The 26,687-nt window shown below is 38.3% G+C and overlaps 1 protein-coding gene across 14 annotated transcripts in view; it reads right to left on the bottom strand.

Annotated features, from left to right (window-relative positions):
• Positions 1-2,227: 2,227 nt before the first annotated feature.
• mark2b (MAP/microtubule affinity-regulating kinase 2b) overlaps positions 2,228-26,687 on the bottom strand; it is a 47,668-nt gene continuing 23,208 nt past the window's right edge. The window contains exons 7-19 of one of the 14 annotated variants that reach the window (XM_084403448.1): positions 26,423-26,479; positions 23,669-23,905; positions 23,439-23,558; positions 21,742-21,844; positions 21,525-21,637; positions 21,279-21,417; positions 21,044-21,183; positions 19,145-19,233; positions 13,963-14,109; positions 9,667-9,930; positions 7,583-7,609; positions 5,363-5,398; positions 2,228-3,004 (exon numbers count right to left, since the gene is read on the bottom strand). In XM_084403448.1, coding sequence (XP_084259574.1) covers positions 2,569-3,004; positions 5,363-5,398; positions 7,583-7,609; positions 9,667-9,930; positions 13,963-14,109; positions 19,145-19,233; positions 21,044-21,183; positions 21,279-21,417; positions 21,525-21,637; positions 21,742-21,844; positions 23,439-23,558; positions 23,669-23,905; positions 26,423-26,479 — 1,908 coding nt within the window. In that variant the 3' untranslated portion in view covers positions 2,228-2,568. The remainder of the gene's footprint in view (positions 3,005-5,362; positions 5,399-7,582; positions 7,610-9,666; positions 9,931-13,962; positions 14,110-19,144; positions 19,234-21,043; positions 21,184-21,278; positions 21,418-21,524; positions 21,638-21,741; positions 21,845-23,438; positions 23,559-23,668; positions 23,906-26,422; positions 26,480-26,687) is intronic. The other 13 variants (XM_084403457.1, XM_084403455.1, XM_084403460.1 and 10 more) reach the window with 13 other exon arrangements.

The raw sequence follows: 26,687 nt of genomic DNA, 5'->3' as shown, positions 1-26,687 counted from the left end.
CTGCCAAATAAGGACATCGACTCCCGGCCCAACACTTCGAGCAATCCGCCATTTTTATTTCTCGCTGCGATTTTGTAGTCCAAGCTCAAGGATGCTGAAGTTACGAGAGAGTAAGTCAAAATGTTCGGTTGTTGGATGTAGTATTGGTGAATACCACACGCTTCATTTTTCACGGAAATGTAAAAAAAAAGTCATTTTTTTTGTGTGCGCGAATGATTTAAAAGCATGATATGTCTCCTTTAAGTACCTTCTTTTGTGGTTTAGGTTTAAAATATCAATAGATAATATTTTAGTTTATTATGGCTTTAGTAGCCTACAGCGACTATATAAAAGCCAACAATAAAAGCTTAATATGTTTTTTATACAGTAATTTTTCCTTCTATATGAAAAAATACAGCTGCCTTTAGTTCTAGAAGTGGTCCCCTCAAAAGGGGATCATCATACAAACATGGTGATCCTCAAAATTTTTGGAAACCCCTGGTTTAGGACAAAAAACCCTAAGATTTAAAGTAGATTTATCATGGGGCGACCGGTTAGGACACATGTAATTAATAGCTAATATTTGAAGAGCTTATTCGATAAGCAATGCAAAACATACCTTCCGAGATGCCACAAATATATATATTAAATGTTAGAACATACTGCATCAGTTTTAATACAGACAGCTTGATTTTAATAGTTTTATTACTATCATTGATCATAATCATCTTTGCACAAAAAAAAAACAAAAAAACATTTGGTGTATTTCTATGTGAACCCTCCTATCCCGACAGCAAAGAGTCTGAACACAAATAATAAAATTACAGCAACGAAAAACTTGTGAATAAAAATATCAACCCTGAAGAAAAATAAACAATACTTAAGATAATTGGATCCCCAGCACCTTGAACAAATGATCAGTTGTGAGAACAGCAAAGTACATGACAAAAAAAAAAAAAAAAAAGAAAGAAAAAAGATAATCATTATTTTCTATGAAGATATAAAACACACATGTGCACAGTTGTCCCCTGAACTGGTGACAAGACTTTTTTTACAAGGAGATCTGATCCCAACCCCCCTCCTCTTTACACAACAAGAGGTGACGGTGCACCCCATGTCAACTAGAGGATGCATGCAAGCATGTACAGCTCAGCAGAAATGGATGGAAACACACTGTGGCTCTCTAGCTTGTTGTCAGTGTACTCTTTTGCTCTCTTTTTTACGCAGACACATCTGCAGGTTGGTTCCTGTCTGCTCTAATTACTGATCTGCTTGTGCAATAATAACATCTGAACTGATTTCAATAGTGAAAATGATAATGCCAACAAAATATTGGAATTAACAGAACACCAATATTTGACCCTCCATGGCAGGTACTTGTGGTCTCAAGGCTACGTATTAATAGTCTCTGCATTGAATATTAAACAATGCAAGCCTTTTGGTTATTCAGATATGACACTCCCATCATTATCGTCATCTCTCTCACACACACACATACACACATTCAATCACAACACGCTTTCATAAAGAGTGTACCATCAAATGAGTAACGCCAAAAAGCCACCTGCAGACGAGACGGAAGTGGAAAGTTCTTGGCTTGAACCATGAAAGGTCGTGGATGAAGAGAAGAGCAGCTCGACATCAGTTCCTTAGTCACGAAAATGGCATGGGAATGGTTAGTTGCGTGGATTTTGTCCTTTAATGTCTTTTCCAGTGAATTTTTTTTTTTTTTTTTTTTTTAAGCATGAGGAGAGTATTTGCTGCCCCATAATCCTTAGCGACAAAGTGGGGCAAGAGTGTGAAAGGTTCAGTGGGAGTCATGTGGTGCTTTTTTCAGACATTCTTTATACAAAGGCATAGTACGATCAAGAACACGGGACCACAAATAAAAGAAAAATAATTTGTTTTTCCTAGGAATAATATTAAAACATAATCATTGGTAAATACAACAATGAAACACATTTAATTTCTTTAAGAAAATAAAAAGGCAACAGAAATTCACCCATTCCAGTGCAGCAAATCTAAACCCAGCCGATTAAGAAATAAAATCACCTTAACCAGAATTTAGTCCTCTCAGCATTGACCAAGTGTGCTGGCCCTTACTGAACAACGGTGGGCGTAACCCTGTTGATGATTAAGAGGAAGAAATAAACACAGAGAGAGTGTGTGTTTCTCTCTGAAGGGGGCACAAACATAACTGTCCACCTCCACCCTGTGATTCTGAAGTCAATGGCCACCCCTCTTTCAAGTTTGCCGTTTTATGCTCCGACTGTTTCAATAGGCAATAGGTGCATTTGTGTGCGAGAGACTGAAATGAATTGCAGAAACAAACCGTTTTGAGACCCGTCGCCTTTCTGAATTGAACATTTTCAGAACAAAAGAACCTGCAGAGTTAACCCTTCTAAAACTCCTCATTCTACGCAGGATTGAAGGGCCAGTGTGCAATTTTTCCCCCCGTTTGTATGAATCTGATCTTATATCTATCTCTTATGTACCTACCCATACCAGCAGGTTGTGTTTGAGCACTATATTCTCCATTCATCCCTGTTCAGAGACTCTTTAAAATGCTACTTTCGCATCTCTCTCCTCTCACAGTTTCAGCTCGTTGGCGATTTTGGAGGCGATGTTTTTGAAGGCAATGGACGTCCCGGATATCCTCTTGAAGCGTACGCCGTTGAGCGAGAGGCGGGGCAGCTTGCACACCTCCATCTCCCACTGCACGAAGTCGTCGCGGGCGGGATTGCCGGCCATGCACAGCAGCATGTAGCGCTCGCGTAGCTCGTACTCGCAGCTGTTGGCGTCGAGAATCTTCCGAATCTCCTTCATCATCTCTCCGGGCTCCATGGAGGACGTGGTCTTCATGCTCCAGGTGAAGCGGAGCGAGCGAGGCTTCGTCTGGTCTTTAAGCGAGGACACGGGCGCTGTCGGAGGAGTCCCGTCCCCCGGGGAGGAGGAGGAGTCTTTGTTGTCGTCTTCTGGCCCTACGCTGGTCTTCTCCGACTTCTCTGCGCTGCTGAGCATAGACCTGGGGAGACGGGGATGGACAGAGAAGGATGGAGGTGTGGGGGAGGTTGAGAGAATATTATCAGTAGGGGGTGAATGAGGACAGAAAGAAAGGAAAAAGAACAAAGAGGATGTAGGAAGGTGTGTGGGAGAAAAGTGAGAAATTGTTGAGAGACAAAAAAGGAGGGTTGAAGGAATTTGAGGGTGTTGGAGAGAGAGAGAGAGAGAGAGAAAGAGGATGAGGCAGTGGACATGGTTGGAGAGAGACATACGGCAATAATCAACTGGAAACGTTGCAGAGGAAAGGAGAGCGCATGCATTTGTTCATGTGCAAACCGATGTGGCGCAAACACATGGACCAGAGAAAGGCTTCTGCTTCAAATGAACACCTTTCACTCGGAGGCATTCTCGTGTCTGCTGCGCTCAGGATGTGAAGTCGCACCTCACATAACGAGAGCAGAAATTGGACGTTTTATTGAATCTCGACTGAGTATGACAGCTGACAGTTAGTGTGACTTTAAGCCTTTAAGAAGCTTTGAATCTCAGCTCTAAGAAGACAAAATATGATTCAGTTCATTCAAATGGCTAAATGATGCTCAGTGACAAAAGGAGATTTAGGTTCAACTGGGTAATTAACAATCAAGAATGCTTAATGCTGCTTTCAAGTCCTGCTGGGAAGCTACTGACAAACGAGGGAAATTGTGTTGTTGGTAAAAAATGATGCATTGGGCAATTTCATGTTTCAGGAAGCTTTTCACTACAGCAAAATGAATAATAAATAATGCACATAAGGTGTGTAATTAATGCTTTATCTACACTACAGTTCAAAAGTTTCTGAAAGAAATTAATACTTTTGTGCAGAAAGGATCAACTAAATTCACCAAAACTTGAGTAACGGCTGCTGAAAACTCAGTTTTGCAATTACAGGAATAAATATCATTTTAAAGTCCTACTGTGGTGAAAATCAAGTTTTGAATGTTGTTTATGTGTCTATGTGGGGTTTTTAATATGCTTTAAGACAAACCATGTGGAAATTCATCAGTCAACATTATTGCTGAGTATTTTCTCCTTAAAACTGCAGTGAACTAAAGACGGTCTCAAAAACGCGGTTTGAAATCGCCGGTGTTTCTTATGTCACAAACATGTTGTGACCAATCACGTCAACATGCGGGCGGGCTTCAGCATATCATTACTATGCTCTGAAGCAGAGGGGTCTCAAGAGAAGCAAGGTTATCCAGGTATATTTTTCTGTTGATATGAAAAAACGGGTACTTTTAACAATATAGAGAGTGAATCATGTATACGATGTGTATTACAATGTTATGATGAACTATATGCCTTTCTCCACTGACGTTCTAAGTTGTTCAAAGTGGCTAATTAGCATTGGATCCGCGTATACTAAATGAAGAAAGTGTTTTAAGTTACATTCAAGCTATTTTAAGGCATGAATCATTTTTTTTCACAGAAAAAAAATATTTAATTATGTCATTATGGTGATCAAAGATGAGTTTTAAGGGATAAAATGATTGACTACAGGGGGAGGTTAAAATAGAAAAGTTATCTTAAATTGTAATAATATTTCACAAAACTTTTCTTCTTTTTTTTTACCACACCTAACCTTAGAATAGTAGTGTACTTTATGTCCTTCCACTGAAAAAGTTTTAAGGTCTTTTAAGCCTAATAAACTAGCAGTAATATTTTCTGGCAAGCTTTATCACTTCATCAGCAGTAACCAAAATGCCAACAAACTAAATTGTAAAACTTAATTATGACCAATATAACTTTGATTCTATCAAAATTATTTAATTGAATCACCCCCAACCCAAACAGTCAGAAAAAAAAAAACACTGGTTATTAAGATATTGTGATGGCATCTATGCATGCTAAAATTATAAATAAAATCATATGACTTGAAGGCAGCATTACATTGGTCTGATTTGCAATATTTAAAATGAATACAATACGAATACTACTTTTGGTTCTTGATCATGATGATGCTCAAAATATCTGAGTCAATGTGCAAGTCCAAAGTGAGGTGCATCGCAAATGTGTTCACAGCATTAAAGATTTGATAATTATAAGCTGTGCGTAGTCAGAATAAGCAGAAAACTTTCACCTGTGCATGTGTTTGCCAAATAGAAGACAGGCAGTAATCTGAAATTCATTCTTTGTGAACACAAATTATGAATAAAAAATAATAATAATCAAAACATCCACTCACACATACCCATCCACACTCAGCAATTAATCCACCAATTAAATCCCACTGGGTAACTACTAATTTTTGTTAAAAACCATTTAAAAGCCCCTTTGCTGCCCAATTACACCTCTAAGGATCTACTGATTAGGTCTGATGAAGAAATCCTTGTTTTGTTCTCACCTGCTTCCCTCCTCTTGACCCTCTCCCTCATAGGGGCTCCTCGAAAAAAATTGCAAGATGTTTAGTCTTAGTCTGAGTTCTAGTTTAACTCATTCAGTACAGTGAGCAGGAAGGGGAAGGACGGTCTAGTGCCACATTAGTTTATGAAAACATTTACCCCTCCAGAACCGCCACATTCCACCAATTCACTTGTTCATTCCCAATTTAAAGCTACTTTCAGTTCTATTTATGCAGTGTAGAGCCTCTTGAGTGATATTGCTTTAATAAATGATCTATAACTCTTATCGATTTTACGATTATGGTGCGACAATAGTGCACACTCGCACAGTTACTGTGCTGATCTACTGTATGCAACAATGGAGTCATGTATGTGTAATGCCAATGAACAGATGAATCAGACAGCCTGCTTCAGAAACATGAAGTGGGGTGGAATGATGCAGGTCTTTCCAAGATGTTCTAAGGATTCTAGTCCCATCACCATGGTAACTACTCACATCCAACAGTCACCTGCCCCTATAGTCTGTCTGGCCGAGCACACAAGCATCCCGAACATGCCACCAGACACACAGACAGACAAACAGGCCCTTAGCAAACCGACATCACTGTCGGAGCCTTTCTGCTAAGAGTCATATGAAAACACCACACAGAGGACAGAAACACACACAAACTCAGTCACCTGGACAGACAGGGAGGATAAAACACAAACAGTTGGAGAAACAGCTCAGGACTTTGAAGGCTCTTCATGATATAAACGGTAAAAAAAAAAAAAAACAAGCAAAGCTGCATTTGACTGTTTAAAGCTCTGAAAGAAACATGAAACATTAAACTGGATGAATCCTGCAAAGAATAATTGGTTGTCACCAACAGGCATGAATCACAAAATACAGGCTTTCAGGTTTGACCACCAGAGGGCGCAAAGACATATTTCCTTCAAAAAGCTGCTCGCTTGCGCCCTCTGTTGGGCTCTAAAACGATATAAGAACCACACATAACTTAAGTTACGTAAACATGAACAAGTTACCAACATAATCATGTCAGAGGAAGAAAATGTCTTTCATTTGTTAATTCAGACTCCATGTATCTGTGCCAGTGGCCCAAGTGGTTAGTGACAGACAGATGGTGACATCCATTCACCAGGTGCCTGTGTGCGAGTGAGTCATCAGTCAAACAGATTTAGACAATACCGCATAAACAGAGAGAGAGAGAAGTTTGGCTTTAGGTGTTTGAGCAGGACAAAGCCTGACAGCTGGTCGGTCTCAGCTTCTGTAGCTGTTGTCATTGTTAATGAGCAAGTGAAAACGAGAGAGTTGTTCTGCACAAGATAACATCAGTCTCGGTCATCCTTCAACCTTTTTTCTTTCAAATTTCCTTTGTAATTACAAGTATATTTTTAATGGCAGATTGTCTTACTAGAAAGGACTTTTACATGATCAAAATTAATTATAATTGCTAATAGTATTTTGTTTCCCTTTTTTGCTCAGATGTTCAAGCAACGTCTTCCTCTTTTTGGCACATAGAGGAAATCATTGGGTAACAACCTGTGCCAAAACAATTACGACATACACTACAGTTCAAAAGTTTGGGATGTTTTTGAAAGAAGTCTCTTATTCTCATCAAGGATGCATTTATTTGATCAAAAATACAGTAATATCGTGAAATATACCAATGTAAAATAACTGTTAAAATAACTAACTGTTAACAGAAATCATCATATCTTATTATTATCAATGTTTAAAACAGTTGTTTATTATTTTTATGGAAACCACGGCACATTTTTTTCCTCAGGATTCTTTGAATAAAACGTTTTTTTTTTTTTAAATAGAAATCTTTTGTAATATTAAAAAATCATGTCACTTTTTTTATCAAAGCCCTGTGTTATTTGAGCAGGCAGAGAAACTAGTCACACACAGAATCTGGGGCACACAGGTGAGATCACCAGGTAAACTGGGGGAGGGGGGGGGGGATGAAAGGATGGAGATGGGGAGGAAAGGCGCTGAGTGTTACTGTGGTTGAAGTTGAAGGCGGTGGTGTTTTTAGGGCTGAAGTTGGTCGTTAGTGTTGGTCATGACATTGCACAAAAAATAAACAACCAGGAAAAAGGGCCAATCACAGAACACACTGAGGGATGTAGACAAGGAACAAGGAAAGAGAAATAAAAAGGTCAAAACAAGCCTTAAACAAGGGGGGGGGGGAGGGGAGGTTATGGTCATCATTGCCTACCTTCTGGGGAATCTGAATGACAGATTTCTACAAAACAAAAGTAAAAGAAAAAAAGGAAAGATATGTATATATGTAAATTGAAGAGCAAAAAAAAAAAAAAGGCAAATGAAAATGTCAAAGTTGTCAGGTTGGTTTGGACACAGCAACAATCAGGCTGTGGTTATTTGATGGGTTCTGTACAGAATGAGCAAATAACATTAGTAATCTGGGTCAAATGCATGCAATTAAACTATTAAGTCAATTATTAACACTCATAAAAGGGTTGGAATGCAGTTATGTAAACTGCCTAATCTAAAAGTATTGTTAAAGCCAACATGAAATAAACTATGCACAAATTATCACCAGCTCTGCCTCTGACACGACTAACCTTCATGTCACACCTAAGCCACACAAGTGGTGAAAATAATCTTAACCAATAGCCAGTAGTTATTGTTTCAGCCGTACTCATTGTACGTAATTCAGCCTTGCTGATAAAAAAAAGTCTTGCCAATTGTTAAAGCAGTAATTAAATGCTATATATACTACTGTTTCAAAAGATTGGGGTCTGTAAGATCATTACAATTTAAAATAACCGTTTTCTATTTTAATATATTTTAAAATGTTAATTATTCCTGTGATGGAAAAGCTGAATTTTTAGCAAGTCATTACTCCAGTCTTCAGCGTCACATGACCCTTCACAAATCATCAACTCAAGAAGCACTTATTATTATTACTATCAATGTTGAAAATTTATTTTTGTGGAAACTATGATGTTTCAGAAACAGAATGTTTAAAAGAACAGCATTTATTCTTTAGTAACATTATAAATGTCCATACTGTCACTTTTTAATCAATTTAATTAGTAGTCCTTCTTGCTGAATAAAAGTATTCATTTCTTTAAAAAATAAATAAATCTTAATGACCCCAAACTTTTGAACGGTATTGTAATAAAGATCGCAGCAATTATATCAATTATGCCCACTTTTCACAATCCAAATGGATATTCTGTTTAATTTAGCAAAATGTCATATTACAGAAGTAAAATGGTTTGCGAAAGCCATTTCATGTTGACCTTAAGAAAGGATGTTTACATTCATTTATTAAAGCGCACAAATCTTGTTCATGCTGAAACATTCCCACACTGGCTTGAACATGTACACAAAAGGACACAAAGACAGATGCACATGGACAAAATAGAAAACGTCATCTGTCATTTCACCCTTTTGAAATTTGAGACTGAATACAAATGAAAGACTACTGACCATGAAGGTGTTCTTTCGTTTTCCTCAGCGTATCTGAGGGATTTCGAGTCTAGCAGTTTAAACATGACTGCCTAGATCCAACAGAACAGTTTTGTGATATGCTATTAAATAAATGTAGCAATGTAACCCATAATGTAAGCCTTAAGTTTCTTTTGTAAACTGCTATTGCGGCACTAGCGAGTGGATGCCAAGGTGTCCCCTCCACAAGTATTTATAGAGCAGGGGAATGCAATACCTCAGCTGTTGCCAAGGATACTGTCACCACGGAGGTGCAGAAAAGGTAGATATGAGTTGGGAGTGTGTGCTGGAACTCGGAGATGGAGATGATGAAACTGATGAGAAATCTGCATGTATATAAATGAGCTGAGATTCGTGTTGGGATTATGGGGACTGACAGCACTTTGATTGCCTTATGAAGGCCTGACCTTGTGGGTGAAATTATGACAATACCCAATACCCTGTTGAACAATGTGCCGGTGCTTTGCAAGGACAAATCTACTTACAAAGCTGTTTGATCAAAAATGGACAACCAAGCAGCCCATTTCTACATGCTAACTGAATATAAAGACAGACGCCTTTGAAAAAAACCCTCAGCGAGGGTGTGATAATGTGCTGATGTGTCAGTGTGGTCGTCTTTCACTTTGTCTCCAAGTCTCTTTCTGTTCTTCTGTTCATCACCACCTAATCCAAATTTAACTCCCGAAAATACCCAGGATTCATCACACTCATCCTCACACCACCACGCACGGGCTTCTTCTCGTGCCGTTAACACTTCACGAAATCATTGACTTTGATTCCTATGTCAATTTCATTGATTTATTAACACTCTTTTGTCTGTCTCACCTGCGAACAAACTTGGAGGTGAACTTGCTGAAGATCCCGGAAGCACCGGGTCGTCGCTGTTGGCTGTTGCCATGGGAGAGGGAAGGGGAAGCGGGGGCTCCGTGGTACGGAGAACCCTGTTGGTCCCGTGCGCCCCTCTGCTGGCCGAGGTGGAAGGTGTTGCGGGTGGGCACCCCTCTGGGGAAGTTGGTGCGGTCCGTCCCAGCTGCGCTGCTGATATTGTGGGCTGACGGGGAGGCGCCAGGTGCTCTCTGTGGGGGATCACTGTGACAAAGCAATTTTCCCCAAACAAAAGAAAATAGATAAAGATGAGGACATAGCAGAATTAGTATAAAAAAAATTATAATAAAAAAACATTTAAAAAACTTATATTTATTTAAATTTTAAAATAAATTCGATTTTAATACATAAGTTATTTAAATGCATTTAAATATGTTTTTATTTAAATCAAATAGAAGTGAAAGAAAATTATGATTAAAAAAATTATCAAAATGAACTAAAATAGGCATGGAAGTAGATTTTCACTATGTCTGCAGAAAGAATAGCCACTGATAATGGGTGTTTCAAACCTACATATTCAAAGGAGATTCAAAATGTAAATACTTGATTTATGCATTTATGAAATCTCCATAAAATCATGATGAACTTTAAAAAATATATATAAATTTGAATTATGGTAGAACAATAGATTATGTATCAGGAGCTCTGTTCTGGATCTTGCAGTGCTCTAGTAACTTAAATTATGTAATCTCAAAATAATTAAATATGTCGACTGCAGAGAGAGAACACACACATCATATCTCTAACCCAATGCATAGACCTTTAATCGGCTTAATCTAACACACACACACAACACAGAAACACAAAGATCAGGGATATTGTGAAACTCGCTCACTGCAATTTGTGTGTGTGAGTGTGAGAGTAAGAGTGTGTGTCCATCCAACTGAGTGCAGAGAAACAGAACACCTCCCCCATCGCTATCCTTTCTGCACATTGTCTGTGAAAATCTCACCCAACCATATCAGGTCCATGCCAACATCTGTTTAAGTGCCAACCAGTGTAGTAGAACCTAGTCAGAACCAGTCGCCAACTGGCACAAGCACAGCCAGAGAGGTCACATGACTCTGGGTAACTGAACCTGCCAAAGCTAGGTTATAATACACTGTCCATCCAATTCAGCCAGGAAGTGAAGTGTGCTGGACCCTTCTCAGAAGCATAGCTGTGTTTGGAATAATGAACTACGATCTGCTCTGTATACGGACACCAGATTATCATCCAGATCATCTGGACATTTTTGTTGCTCCTGATTTCACAAGGTTACACACACTGGTCCACTTCTAGAAAATGAAAACTTTTTAAGATTTCAACTTAAGAAGTCAACATGAAATGGTTCATGTCCATTTACTTTCACATTTCTGGTCTTACTGTGCATGTTACTGCAAATACATATATTTGTGTATACACTTTCTGCAATCCAGTAAATTCTTGATTGATTCAAATTCAATTCAATTCAATTCAATTCAATTCAATTAAAAGGCAGAATTTTTAGGATCTAAACAATTCCTGATCAGTGCAAAACAGTGTTATCTTAATATCATTGATATAGTCAACTATTATCGTTTTTGTTAATATTTTGAATATCATTTTTAGTTTGTTTTTATGTAAATTAGTTTTTTTTTTTTTTTTTATCTAAAACATTTTTTAGACTACATGAACATGACAAATGTTGAATTGGCAACTAGCCAACAAGTTTTTATTTATTTAATTTCACAATGTGCAAAGTTTTTTTTTAATGATTTTAGTTTTAGTTAACAATAATAACCCTGTTCCTCATGGATAAAATTAAGTCCTGATCAACAATTTCATCATTGAATATTCAGTTTCACACCAAAATGTGTCACATTATGGAAGTAAAATGGGTTTTGACCATCATTTCATGTTGACTTTGACTCTAAAACATTAATTGGTTGCTGGGGATCAGTATTTACAATGCCACTGACTCAAACGAGCATTTGTCTTTTTTTATTTTGGCCACGCGATTGTTTGATTCTCCCCCTTTCGCTGAACTGGTTTGAAAATAAATAAAAAAAATAAAAAATAATAATATCACGCTTTGGCCACAGCCTTACAGCCATCCACCATAACTTACCTTCTGCAGATCCACCTACAGCCCAACACACTGGCTAAATAAGACCTTCTCGAACCCTCTTTACACAAAAGTTCACAGAAGTCATCAGTAACACTTCAGGGTGGAGTGAACGGGAACCTGAATCACTGTGCACATCACTAGGAGTGCACTAACTAGTCTAACTCTAACACAACACCATGGAGCAAAAATACTCAGGGGCAAATTTGGGGAAAACGTCATCTACAAACTCTGAATGCGCAAACTAATACACACAAACATGACACCTAAGCAAGGGACTAAGATTTTCCCATGGTAACACAGTAGCATGTTAGATATGGCACACAGCTGGAAGTAAAAATAACAGATGAGCACTCACTCTAGCAAATAGGAGCAGGAGCTTAAAAACCAAACCAATGCCACTGCAAAAACACATCTGCAGTTATGACGCATGTCAGAACACACGAGACATGCATCTAATATTACTTTCACATATTCCATTTATATTTGTCTCTTTAGTGCAGAGATTTTCACAGTGGCGAACCACAGGGTTCCAAGGTGTCAAAGTGAAGGCCCTTACACGTGACTCGCGTCAATGTTGGTTACCCTCGTGCAAATTGTTGTAATGAAAATTTCAGTTTGCCACTGCACTGACCATTCAAAGGAGTTTGATGTGAAAATCAAAGCATGATGTAAGAGGGATTGATCCAGGGGCAACCAAAAGTTTTTTCTTTTTACGTTTACATTTATGCATTTGACATTCAAGATACAAATTTGATCAGTTCATGCATTCACTGGGACAGAACCCATGACCTTGCCATCGCTAGTGATCAGTTCTAAGTTCAAAAAAAAAAAAAAATTCAGTTTACTTGAAGCAGCCTTGCGAAATTTTCCTTCCTGTAAGCTATTTGAAGCATCCGTTGAGGTCAACGCTTGTGTCCAGACTGAGTCACGTGAAAGAACCTCGAGAGACAGAATGAGCCACACTATGTGGTCTCTCACTCACTCACTCAATCACTCATATATACAGTGCACAGATCTGAATATATGGCCCTTGCACTGAGGTACGATTCACTCCAGAGGGGAGACAGTGCACAGGGGGCAGAGAAGCACAGAGAAGTGAGAGAGATGATGTAACAGAGCAGCGGTACCTTCTCTCAATGGTCCCCAACCACGCTCGGAAGAGGCTCAGCTCACTGCATGCAACAGACCAACCATTCACTTACAGCGGCACTAACAGGCTAACACGAACCATTCACACTCCACGCTGCAGCGCTACAATTGATGGTGTGTTTCTGACGTGGTCAGTGTTTAGTGTGAATATGCGGTTTTATTTGTGGCTTTGTGGAACTTTTATCAGTGATAGTCTAGAGAGGACAGGAAACAACGGTTGGGGGGGGAACAACAATTAAATTATTGTAATTTATCCACACTGCACATTCACATGTTTGTTAGATAGAAACAACATCAATGTTGCCAATCTTAAGGGCCAGGTATCACCGTTCACATCCCATCTTAACAATCACTCATGACTTCATGAAAACTGTAATAAATATTATTATTTCTCATTTACTCCTGAAATCCCTGAGGGAAAAAAAGCATGGCTGTTTTTGTTGTTTTGTTGCTCAGTGAAACTGGTTGACCAAAAATATCTTGCTGGTTAAAGGGGCAGTTCACTCAAAAATAATTTCATTTTCTGGAAGACCTTCATATTGTTCCAAACCTGTATGACTTGTATGATTGTCCATACAATGAAAGTTAGTGGGGTCCAAAACAACTTTCACATTTATTATATGTTAAAAAAAACTAAGACAAGTCAGATTAGGAACAACAAGGGTGAGTAACTGATGACATTTCACTTTTCAATTAACTATCCGTTTCCCTTTTAGTCAGGAGGGGACACCAGCTCAACAGTATCGCATACTGTGGACCACCAGCCAAAACATATGTTGGTGACTAGCTGTGCTTGTGTTTTCAGCAGGAATATGAAAATTTGTCTTGTTTTGTAGCACAACCGTCTCCCAGTGTTGACTTTGTAGACTCTTGTCACTCCATGGCTTCCTGCTAGCTTTTTCCACGCCAAGTAAATGATTTCTAAGAATACATAAACCCCCTGAGACATGTTACAGTTCCCAGATTTGGGTTCTCTCTTTGGCGGCGTGGGGACTTGCCTGGGCCGGTGTGAGTGCAGGTCTGTGGGACAGGGATGGGCAGAGGTGGAGAGTGACTTGTGATGGCGGATGCGTGAGGAAGAGACTGATGAGGAGAGCACGGCGCCGGCCGAAGCCGTCGAGGCGCGGGACCCTGGGGTGCTCAGGCTGAGGGGAGAGAGACAGCGGCCCCTCCGTACACACACGCACAAATCGACACACACATAAACACGAGTGTGTGCGTATGTGTGGAGGGAGGCAGGGAGGGAGGGAGAAGCATTCCATTAGAAACAGCACTTTGCACACATTAGATAGAGTGATAAACAGACCGACAGTACGACAGAGATAAATAGACAGATAGACCAATAGATAGACAGACAGACAGACAGACAGATAGATGGATGATAGAGTTAAAGCCAAAGAGCAATAGATAGAGTAATAAATAGACAGACGAATGATAGAGCGATAGATAGATAGAGCGATAGAGAGATAGAGCAATAGAGAGAGAGATAGATAGATAGATAGAGCAATAGAGAGAGAGATAGATAGAGAGATAGATAGATAGATAGAGCGATATAGAGAGAGATAGATAGATAGATAGAGCGATAGAGAGATAGAGCGACAGAGAGAGAGAGAGATAGATAGATAGAGCGATAGAGAGAGAGATAGATAGATAGATAGAGCCATAGAGAGATAGAGCGATAGAGAGAGATAGATAGATAGATAGATAGATAGAGCGATAGAGAGAGAGATAGAGTGATAGAGAGAGAGATAGATAGATAGATAGATAGATAGATAGATAGATAGATATATATATAGATAGAGAGAGAGATAGAGCGATAGAGAGATAGATAGAGAGATGGATAGAGCGATATAGAGAGATAGATAGATAGATAGATAGAGAGAGATAGATAGATAGAGCGATAGAGAGAGAGATAGATAGAGAGATAGATAAATAGATAGATAGATAAATAGAGCGATATAGAGAGAGATAGATAGATAGATAGATAGAGAGAGATAGATAGAGCGATAGATAGATAGAGCGATATAGAGAGAGACAGATAGATAGATAGATAGATAGAGCGATAGAGAGAGAGGTAGATAGATAGATAGAGCGATAGAGAGAGAGATAGATAGAGAGATAGATAGATAGATAGATAGATAGATAGATAGATAGATAGATAGATAGATAGATAGATAGATAGAGCGATAGATAGATAGATAGATAGAGCGATAGATAGATAGATATAGATAGATAGATAGAGCGATAGATATATAGATAGATAGATAGATAGATAGATAGATAGAGCGATAGATAGATAGATAGATGCATCTGGGCATCTAAAGTGAGAGACAGTGGTGAATGGTACAGGAGAGAGAGGGGGAGAGGGAGTGAGAGAGAGGTCAAACAGAGTGCTGATTTCACAGAAAAGCACAAAAGAAACACACACACACACCCACACACCACTATGCAGGGATTAGTTGAGCTTGTGGTGGAGAAATAACATGCTATCACCTTGCTATGTGGCAGAGAGAAGCTAAGCCTATTACAGACGACTACAGCAACCTTACAACAGAGTTAATGGTGCTTTTTTTTCCATCACAAGCCACCCTAATCCATTTAAAGCTATACATACGCTCACAGAGACACAAAGTTGCACACGTTCACACAGCTCAGACAGAAGAAAAACAAAATGAGAGTTCAAAGACAAAGGAACCAGAAGAGAGAGAAAGAAATGGAAAAGTAGAGGGACGTGTGGGGAATATTTAACCCGACACACCGTCTGAATGCCTTCAGAAAATCGCATGAAAAAAACAAATCAGCAAATCCTGCAGGAGCATTCAAAGGACAAAAGGTTATAACACTTAAAGACCCCATGAAATCATTTAATGAAAGCAGTTTTCTTTCCAGTGCTGAAATATTCACTACTTAAACAGGAAGTTGGGGTGGGACATAGTGAAGGCCTTTTTTAAAATAGCCTTTAGATTACATCACATGATTTGCTACTTGCTATTGCTAGGCAGAAGTTGATATTAGGAACATGTGATGTTCTTATTCCAGAAAGCATAACTTGAGTTCATGGGGTATTTAACGCAGTGTCACTGACATACTTGCACATATACACCCATAGAGAACTAAAGCATCACAGCACAGCTCTAACAGAAACAGTTGAAGGCTTGTTCACACCTAGTCCAAGGGATACTCCACCCTCTCATCATTTACTCACACTCATGCCATCCAAAATGTATATGACTAACTTTCTTCAGATGAGCACATCGATTTTTAGTAAAGTAACCTATCTCTGAGTTCATATATTGCAAGTGTGCGAGACCCTCAAAACCACACAAAAGCCCTATTCGGACGGGACTAGTTTTCTAAACGACGTTTGAGTTACAATTCTTATCAACCAGAATGCGTGGATTGCGTATGAAATTTGATCAAATGTATTTTAAAATTAAGCACTCTGAAATATAAAGTAAAGCGTCCTAACGTATTTAGTGTTTTGTAAACATTTTATAAAAAAATTGTAGTATAAAAAAACTAAACATACATGTATCATCATGATTTTATAGAACTGGGTTCTTATAATAAACCCACTGGAATAAAAAGTTTATATTACTTATATAATTTACACGTTATGTAATTAAGTGCAGAAATGAAAGTAATCTTACCTGAGACTGATATTACAGTAGTCAGTCTTAACAGTTTACATGATTTGGCTCTTCTTGTTGATTTCATTTGTTTATTTCTTCGCAGTGTACCGAACACATCTACATCCATTATCGGTGCGCAAAAAGCAGAAACTTGAATACCGGCGCGATAGCGAGAGATTGTACGGTAGTTCACGTTGACCAAAACACACAAGAAAAAGCGTTTTGGAAAAAAACTTTTTCGGCAATCACCTACATTCGCATTCGGACGGGATTAGATTTCTCTGAGGACCGCCGAGTTTGACGAAAAACAGTAGGTAATTTGCTCTGGAATTTTTACAGAGGTCGTGTGAGAAAAAGACAGACATGGCAGATTCGGACAGGATTAAAATCTCAACGTATGTCTGTGAAACAGAAATTTCTCTAACGTCCCCCTGTGAAACTAGTCCCGTCCGAATAGGGCTAAAGTGAACACGACAGTAATCCATGACCCAAGTTGATGAAACAATCGGTTTCCAATAGTCGTAAGAAAAAATAATATTTTAAATTTTTTAACTATAAACTAAGAACGAGCTTATGTCATGCTTCAAAACGTGCTGACATAGCGCTTCACAGTAGTCTCATGAATCAGTGTATGATATTTGCCCAGAAAAAAACATTTAAAATAAATGTTTTTCTTACACGCATCATCATTTCGCTACAGAAGAGACTGATTCATTAATTGCCGTCATATGGATTATTGTCATTTTACATGGTTTTTGAAGTGTCAACTTATGGACTGACAGAGATGGATTCTTTTTATAAATATCTTAGTTTGTGTTCATCTGATGAAAATTCCAATATGTGCTCAAGAAACATTTAACATTATCAATGCTGAAAATGTTGCTGCTTAATATTTTTGTTGAAACAGTGATACGTTTATTTTTCAGGACTCATTTAATTAATTGAAAGTACAAAAGAACAGCATTTATTTGAAATGGAAATATTTTGTAACATTGCATTTGAACTCATATCATGTGTGACTCAAACAAACCCAAACGTTTGAACGGTAGCATATGTTATTCTGTATGTCATTTTTGCTATTCTTTGCAATAGCAAGAATATACAGAGCTTTATTGTTTAACTTTTATGTAGCTCCGCAAATACTGCAAACTTCTGTTAACAAAGTCAAATTCTACTTGGCCGTACACAGATAGGTCACTTCCCGACACATGACCTAAAAGCTAATATCTTATTTCAATATCTAATACTCTAATATTTTTCTGCATCGGAAAATAAATAAAAGTACAACAAACAATCGTGGTATGTTATTCAGGGATTGGTACAAAGGAGTTTCTAGAGATGCTTTGTTTCCTTTTGAAATCTTATCCCTGTTAATTTAGACTTGGTCTGAACAGGCCTTCGTTATAACTAACGGCATAGCACTTTCTGCACTGGAATCGGCACTTTTTTGACAGCGCAAAAGGCGCATTGAAAGCTTCAATTCAATTCCAGATATATGTCGTCTCAGTTTATGAAACAATTAACAGTATTCAAACTACAAGGTACATGCATATTGACTTCACTCATGACCATAATTTAATCATTTGCATAATTTACATGCCGATGGTCACCATTCTACACTTCGGCAGACTAGAAGACTTCATCTTTGTGCAACATGACTCCAGTAGGCAGAAAGCTCTATATCCGTTTTTAAAAACACATCTCATGCATATGGTTATGTATAATTTATACAGTTAAGAGACAGTACACTGGAGTGTGTGGAATGTGAGCATTAGCAGCAATATGAATGCTGGAGAGGAAGGAGTTATAACGGATGAATGGTTATAGAGGTGCACAGGAAGTGAAGGATGACTGACTTCTTAGCGCTTGTGGCGATGACTGTGGGAGGTTTAGATGGGGTTTAGATGACGCTCCAATGCAGGGATGGGCAATGCCACTGTCCTGCAGAGTTTAGCTCCAACCCTAATAAAACACACCTGAACAAGCTAATCAATGTGTTCAGGACTGCTAATGCTAAAAGGCAGGTGAGTTTTTGTTATCAGGGCTGGAGCTAAAAACTCTGCAGGACAGCGGCACTCCAGGATCGATGTTGCCCATCCCTGCTCTAATGCTTGGTGTTATGTTTGCACTGTACATGTGCAATTAATAGGTTTATAAAAGAATACAAATTCTGGTGATGGACTTTTTCTGTTTTTAATTAGTGTGTGGGTTTGAATGAGATGGTACTCTAGGAGTCACTAATCCAGCTAAAATCCAGGGTGACATGCCACTCTGGCACAACTCGGCCTTTCTGGGGATCAAAAGCATGCCAGTCTTCTCCATGGCAGGTAACGGCCAACAGCACAGAGACAGGAGATAGAAGTAGACTGTGTGTGTGCAGTGTAAATTAGACAAAAATGGTGACTGGTTTTGTTAGTGATCTTATCTAGAGGGATGAACTGTGCCCGTATGCGGGTGAGTGAGGCACAGGAGAACGGTAGGTGTTTTTTTGCACTTTGCCTTCGAGATTTACAATCTTTCAACAAATGTGGTGTGTCTTTGGATGTACCTGTCCTTGCCGTTTTGTACTCCCAGAGTGGCTCTGTCAGAAATGGGGGAGTTCCTGCTGCGACTTGTGCCCGTGGACAGGATACTATTCTGAAATCACAAACACACCAGTGTTAATATGATTAAATTAATAAAATAGGCTGAAATAAAATATAAATGTTAGATGAACTACTTTAACTTAACTTTAAAATTATAAATTTTAAAGGCAACTAACTGAAATAAAATAAGTTTAATTTGAAGTACTAAAATTACTAAGACTAAACTGAAATAAAATAAATTAAAGCTAAATATAAATATAAAATAAAGTAATAAAACTGCCAAAAGTACATAACAAAATTACCAAAATTAAAATAAAATTAAAATGAAAACTGAAAATATAAAAAAGAATTCAAAATATTAATAAATATTATAATAATATATGGCTAGCAGTGCATTAAACTATTTTAATGCACGACGTGGAGTCCATTCAAATTGTTTAACGCATAGCTAGCCGTGGATTATCCCGATTATAGACCTTATGTGCCCAAAAAACGTAAGAATTTTGTGTTTGAGCTTCTTTTTATGCGGTCGCTCTGAATATTTCTATGGCATCGCTGTGGAAGAGTAATTAGCTAATGAAGGGGTTTTAATTATTGCAGAGTTAATGAACGTTAGTATGGGCATTGTAATGTTTGAAGTTTAATAGTTTTTGTTGTAATGATTATTAATTTGAATTATTATTAAATTAATATTTCTAAAATGGCTTCTTTTTACAAGATTATTCTGATAAATGCACATTTGCATTTATTAGCTCTGGAACTGCAACAGTAATCCAAGTATGGGTGTGGAGCGATTAAAGGAACCATGCCATGAACCAAGCAAAGGACAGCCCTGCTATGAACCCTGGGTGAATGTTTAATGACAAACTAGATACAAAACCATTTTTATTACTCAAGGCGTGAAAATGTTCGCATCCAACTACTATTTGGCTGGTACTCAGAAAGGGCCTATTTAAAAAAATAGTATTTGCACTTTCTATTGAGGAAAAAAAAAAGGTACAGAAGTATGATGTGGTGTGTGAAAGTTCAAAATAGCCTCCTCTATAGCATTTTCTGTGAAAGCCATGAGCACTGGCCATGCCAAACATCTCTCGGTCAGAGAGAGAGCCGTTCCAGCCATCTGCTGCTTGAAAAATATCAGTGTGGAAAGCAACAAGCTTTCCAGAGCACCCTTGTTTAACTGAGAGCAGAAGCAGTAGTTAAGATGTTTAAAAATTACCCTGCTATTATGTCAAAAGCTTCCTCAATCCATAATGTAATTGCGTGTTCAAGTTCATGGAAACTGAACAAAGGAACATGACGTGACTTTGGTACTGTATTAGTCCTGTTGACAAGCTTGAGTGCCCTGAGGTGCTGTTTTGTATATTGTTTAATTTTAGCCTGTAAAATATCAACAAGCACTCTGTCTATATAAATGTTCTAATTAGTACAGTTCCCCTTTTTTGTTTTATAGGTTGAAAAAGATTTGACTTCTTTTTTTGGCAGTTGAGAGGGGAAATGACAGGAATAGAGGGAGGCACATGAATGGGAAAGCACATAAGCTTGTTGCCCACATCAACACCACAGCTCAAAGTCTTGCTAAACAAGTATTAGTTTCTGAATGTACCTCTGGTAGGATATTTAATTGTGCGGGCTCTTTTATCCTATTTTTACATTTAGTTTAGCTTCTGCATAATCGCACACTCACTTAGTTACATTTAAAAAAAAAAAAAAATAACACTGTGAAATGTAATCTTAAACCATTATTTTAAATGATTTTTTATATGTATACTGTACATAAAAATGTTGTGATGCTTAAATTCACTTGTAGCATTTAAGATGACTAATTTTAGTTTTTTGTGTTTTATTTGTAATTTACTTACAGTAGAGGGTGTAGAACTCTTTTTGCGTTCACTGGAGATCACTGGACTGGGTGGAACTTTGGTGGAGCTACTTGAACCTTTCCTCCCAGAATCCTCCACTCCATGCTTGTTTTCTCCCTGAGGCCTTTTCGAGTATGAACCTGAGGGATAAAGGGGAAAGAGTGTAAAGACAAACACGCACGTGTATGTGTGTTTACCAGGGGCTTCAATCCACAAAACTTCCTAATCAACTCACCCTGATCTGTGGTTTTTCTGACGGGTTTCTGAGTGGATGACACGCTGCGCTGTACCTTATGAGGTGGAGAAGGGGCGTTGCTATTAGTGAGGTCACTTCCTGGGCGCGACTTTAATGACAAGATGACACCCTCGTCAAGCTGCAAGACCAAATTTTCAATGATGCATGAGCACAAAGCAGTTGTATCATCATATTTTGATGCCTCTGTGGGTACTAAAGCACGAATGTATTTATGTATGTGGGTACCTCTGAATTCCTATAGTCAAGCAGCAGATAGGTTGCCATGACTTCATTGTATTTTTGTTTGACGAGAGAGTCCTCGATTTCCTCTTGAGGGAAACCCATCTGAAGCATTATGTCTAAGTGGGCAACATAGACGCAATGTAATTTTAATACTTTTTAAATACCATTTCTTTCTGTAATTTTGGTTTTATAGATATATTCTAACATCTAACTATTTCACCTGTTCTTCTAGGGTCTTTGTAGTCAGGCTGAGGGTCAATGAAGGGCTTCAACTCATCGTCTTCATGACCTACATTCATCCAGCGATCCCTCATGATCTGCTGCTGAGCCAATGAGATACACACAGAAAGAGAATGAGAGAGATGGCGAGGGATCACATATGTGTTTTTATGCAACAAGACTGCATATTACACTGCAGATTTTTGCCAAAGATTTGCTTATCTGAATGAAGGTACAGCATATTTCAGTCATTTACATGCTTAAATGCAAAGCATAAAACATTATGCAAACTTAACAGATGTCGTCACTCTCCTAGCATGATTTAAAAGGGGAAAACATTTATAATAGTAGAAATTGTACATTGTAAATATATTTATTCTAAATAAGTTGCTTCCACTAAGGGCCCTTCAAAAGGGGACCTCAAGATGATTTAAAATGATTTAAAACAAAACAAGCATTAAAATAAGATAAAACAATTAAAGATCAATATATTTCATATTTTAATTGACCCCCTCAACACCTTTTATTCTGGAAAAGTTTTAATAATTTTTTTTATAAAATCTTAAACGCCATTTCTATACATTTTATTAATATACACTTTTCTGGTTTTGCCAAGCTTTATATTTCATCAGGTAGAAATTGTGCGTAAAAAATATCCATCCAATCAAATCATGAACATCTGGAAATCTCGTAGGCCCTATGAATACTGTTGTGGACAATGGAGGGCTTTGGAGTCGAAAAGGTTGAGATCTACAGTTCTAAATAGGTTTAGTATATGCACTACAACATTCACATTTTGACAGGAAATGTTTTTTTTTCTCAAATTAACTTTTCAACTTAAAGGATTTTTGGAGAATTCTCAGGCTCAGCATAAAGGAGTCCATGGCTACGTTCACACTGTCAGTTTTTGGGTTTGACAACCGCATTTTCTTACAGGTGCGAGTCTCAAATTGTCCCTTTTAAAAACGAACTTACAGTAGTGTCTAGAATATTGTCTGTATGAACGTGCAACATGGGTCAAACCCATATTCTCTCAGATGTAACCATAGCGACAGTGACCAGAGTAATATCAAATATTGTGACATCCATAAAACTGAAAAGTATTATCACTTCTGATATGACAAGAGCTCAATCGAGCTGCGAGTTCATTCATCAAATCTTCATTAACCGACAGGAGCTTTTATATCTGGGTAGAGAGCGGAGCATTTGAGTCGTGAGTAGAGCACAAAACTGACGGGAGCTGCTACTGTGGAGAACAGTAACTGGATCTAAAACCTTCAGATGACACACAGCTCATTTTCTGTCGCTGCAAGTTACAGAAAGTGAAACCACACAAAAAAAAAACCTCAACACACTGTAGACATGCATTTGTGCATCACAGAGCGGCTCTCTTGCAATGACAACTAGTGGTCAAATCCGGTTCGGTCCACATAGTGAGAGTTTACCGAGAATGCAGTTATGAGTCATGAAAATGTACAGGTATGAGTTTGGTTATTGAGTGCGGTTGTCGCTCCTGTAACTAAATGAACTGTGTGTGAGCATAACCATATTAAAGACTCAAAAAGGACTGTTTGGTTTTAAAAACCTTAATATTTTGTGCTGAGAATACTTTAAGCTAATTGAAATTTGAGGCCTTATTGTCTGTATTCTAATCCACAGTCAGATATCAGATGTGTAAAATGTCTAAACCAAGCGCACCTCCAAACTTCCCCTCTTGGTAGGATTGAGGATGAGAAACTTCTTCAGCAGGTTCTCACAGTCTGTGGACATATAGAAAGGAATCCTATACTTCCCTCTCAACACACGCTCTCGCAACTCCTGCGTAAGAGAAAGGGAAACACAATGAGAATGATATTATAGAAAGGAGGAAGACAAAAATAGGACAGAGACAAACAGGAACATCAACACAGATCTTCATTGTCCCTCACCTTCAGGTTCTGTCCATCAAAAGGCAGTGAGCCACTGACCAGCGTGTAGAGTATGACCCCGAGACTCCACACATCCACCTCCGGCCCATCATACTTTTTGCCCTGGAAGAGTTCAGGAGCGGCATACGGCGGGCTCCCGCAAAACGTGTCCAATTTATTGCCAACCGTAAACTCATTACTGAAGCCGAAGTCGGCGATCTTTATGTTCATGTCAGCATCCAGTAAAAGATTCTCAGCCTAAGGGAGAAAAGAAGGACAGCATGCTGGTAAGTAGAAGGCTTAAAAAGAGAAGAGCTGGCACTTGATTCGGAGAACAAGAAGCGCACAGTTCATTGTTCACACAATCAGCAACACACACATCTCCATTTTTTTACTTCAACATTGTTATTATCCATTAGAAATGCCTGCTTCTCTTCTTTCAGGGTGTTTGTCCAGATTTTCATAATGAGTTCTCTCATGCTATTGTGTGTGTGTTTGTGAGAGTGTTGAGACTTGCTCTCTGTGCTGCCACTCAACATCTACACACAAACTTTAGCCGCGCAGGGAAGCCGTGTTGCCTAGCAACAGATGTGGGGTGCTAACTGGGCTCGGTTTGCAGAGTTAAATATTACTCTGCCAACAGAGCCAAACTTTTACGACATGCAAACACACAGCAACAAAGAAATGGACGAGGCATAGCCAGCATGAACGCCTGACAAAAGTGCTATTATACTGTCACTTAAAACTCCAGATTGAATGTAGCTCTGCTGTATTTAACATACCTAATCTGCATGTTGATTGGCTGCTCGAAACGCCATGTCATAGGCTTTTTTACCCAAACAAATTTCAATAAACACATGAAATGGTGTTTCCAAAAGGATTTAGTTTCTACATTGGGGGTCCAATATGTTTAATTACACACCAGTCACAGTTCTTGGCTCTTCTCAATTTGGAGATGAGTGAAAGTAAAAACATTAACCTTTTGACTGATTTGACTCTTTTAAATCAATTTAATTAAGAAATCTGACTCAATATTTATTTGTCCAAGAATCGGACTATACCGTTCACACTGTATACACAGTTTAAACGTTTGAGGTTAGTACAATTTTTTAGGTCTGGTTTCATAGACAGGGCTTTGATTAAGACAGGATTAGACCAGGATTAGACCTTAGATCAATTAGGGCATTTAAGTAGCTTTTATAAACATGCCTTAGGAAAAACATTACTGGTGTGCATCTTGAGACAATTGTAATTTGTTTCAATGATGGTCTTCAATGTCACATGATCCTTCAGAAATCATTCTAATATGCTTATTTAGTGCTCAAGAAATATTTCTTATCATCAATGTTGAAAACAGTTGTGTTGCTTAATATGTTTTGCGGAAACCTTGAAATAAGTTTTTCTCAGGAGTCTTTGATGAATAGAAAGTTCAAAAGAACAGCATTCATCAGAGGTAGATATCATTTGTAACATTATAAATGTCATTGCTGTCACTTATGACCAATTTAATGCGTCCTTGCTGCAGAAATGTATCAATTTCTTTATAACATAAAAATAAAATCTGACTGACCCCAAACTTTTGAACATTAGTGCACGTATACTATTACATGAAACCAGTGAAGACAAAACTATTCCAATTATTATAATTTCCTTTTTTCTGGGGCAACCGGAACTGAACACAACACAACACAACAATCAACACGCCTGTAACTTGAAAGAGAAACACGATATAGATCCTGCAATCCAACCTGAATAGCCAGAAACCTCTGTAGCCACAACAGAGGTGTGGCTTAATTCTTTACACACACAAACACAGAGATGCAGAACCTATTACATTTGCAAACCTTTGGTAAGTGCTCTATTATTTATAGTGCTCTGCTCATATTAAATCAATATGTTCAACATTGCCCTTTTCTATTGTAATCAATACAACTCCAGCATTGTGGTGTCATTATTAAGTGTGTGCGTGTGTGTGTGTACCTGATATTCCTTGTGTTATGGGGACCAAATGACCACAAGGACTGTAATACCAGTAAATATGGACTTTATGGGGACATTTTTTGGTCCCCATGAGGAAAACAGCTAATAAAACATACTAAATTAAGTGTTTTGAACATGTAAAAATGCAGAAAGTTTTCTGTGATGGGTAGGTTTAGGGGATAGATTATACAGTTTTTACTGCTAAAAAAATATTATTATGTCTATGGAATGTCTCTATAAAACTTTAAAACCAGTATGTGTGTGTGTGTGTGTGTGTGTGTGTGTGTGTGTGTGTGTGTGTGTGTGTGTGTGTGTGTGTGTACGAAAATGAGACTGGATTTCTGGGGGTCCTGAGTGGGGCAGAAGAGAATTACATTAAGTTATGCATGGAGACAGTGACTAACTCCAAGGTACAAGGGTCAGTAGGATGATGGTTTGGACCAATAAGCAATTTCAGTATGTGGGCAGAGTATCATCATGGGAACAATTCATCCAGAGAGACACTTCCTTTCATTTTAAATAAAAAAATCTGAGGTCAGCAGTTCCAGAGTTCAGAGTACACTCATGATAGGGTGCAGGTGTGTGTGTGTGTGTGAGTGCGTGTGTGTGTCCGTTTAAACAGAGGACTCATTCCTACATCTGGACTCTTGTAATGGACTTTGATGACAGACACAGAAGAACTACTTAAGAAAATCTGAAAGATGAAGGTACAGCTGAATGGAGATCATCCTGCTCAGGGCATGTGCATATGTAAAAGGCCCTGAGACCCTCACACACACACATGCACATTCTCACCTTGAGATCTCGGTGTACAATACACTTCTGATGGCAATACTGCACAGCTGAGACAATCTAGAGAGATAAAGAAAGAAGGTGTGGTGACTAATCAGGAGAGTATGTTAAGTCATTTTGGCTCCTCATGGGAGTTGTCGCTCTTTAATTAAGCTGTTCTATCAGTAATTAAGCCATCATACACACATGTACACAGCACTGTTAATGAGCGCGCGCACACACACACACACACACACACACAGACACACACACCAACTAGTAGAAAATG

Source organism: Rutilus rutilus (assembly GCF_951802725.1).
Source record: "Rutilus rutilus genome assembly, chromosome: 3".
NCBI lineage: Eukaryota > Metazoa > Chordata > Actinopteri > Cypriniformes > Leuciscidae > Rutilus > Rutilus rutilus.
This window is presented reverse-complemented; position numbering and strand designations above follow the sequence as displayed.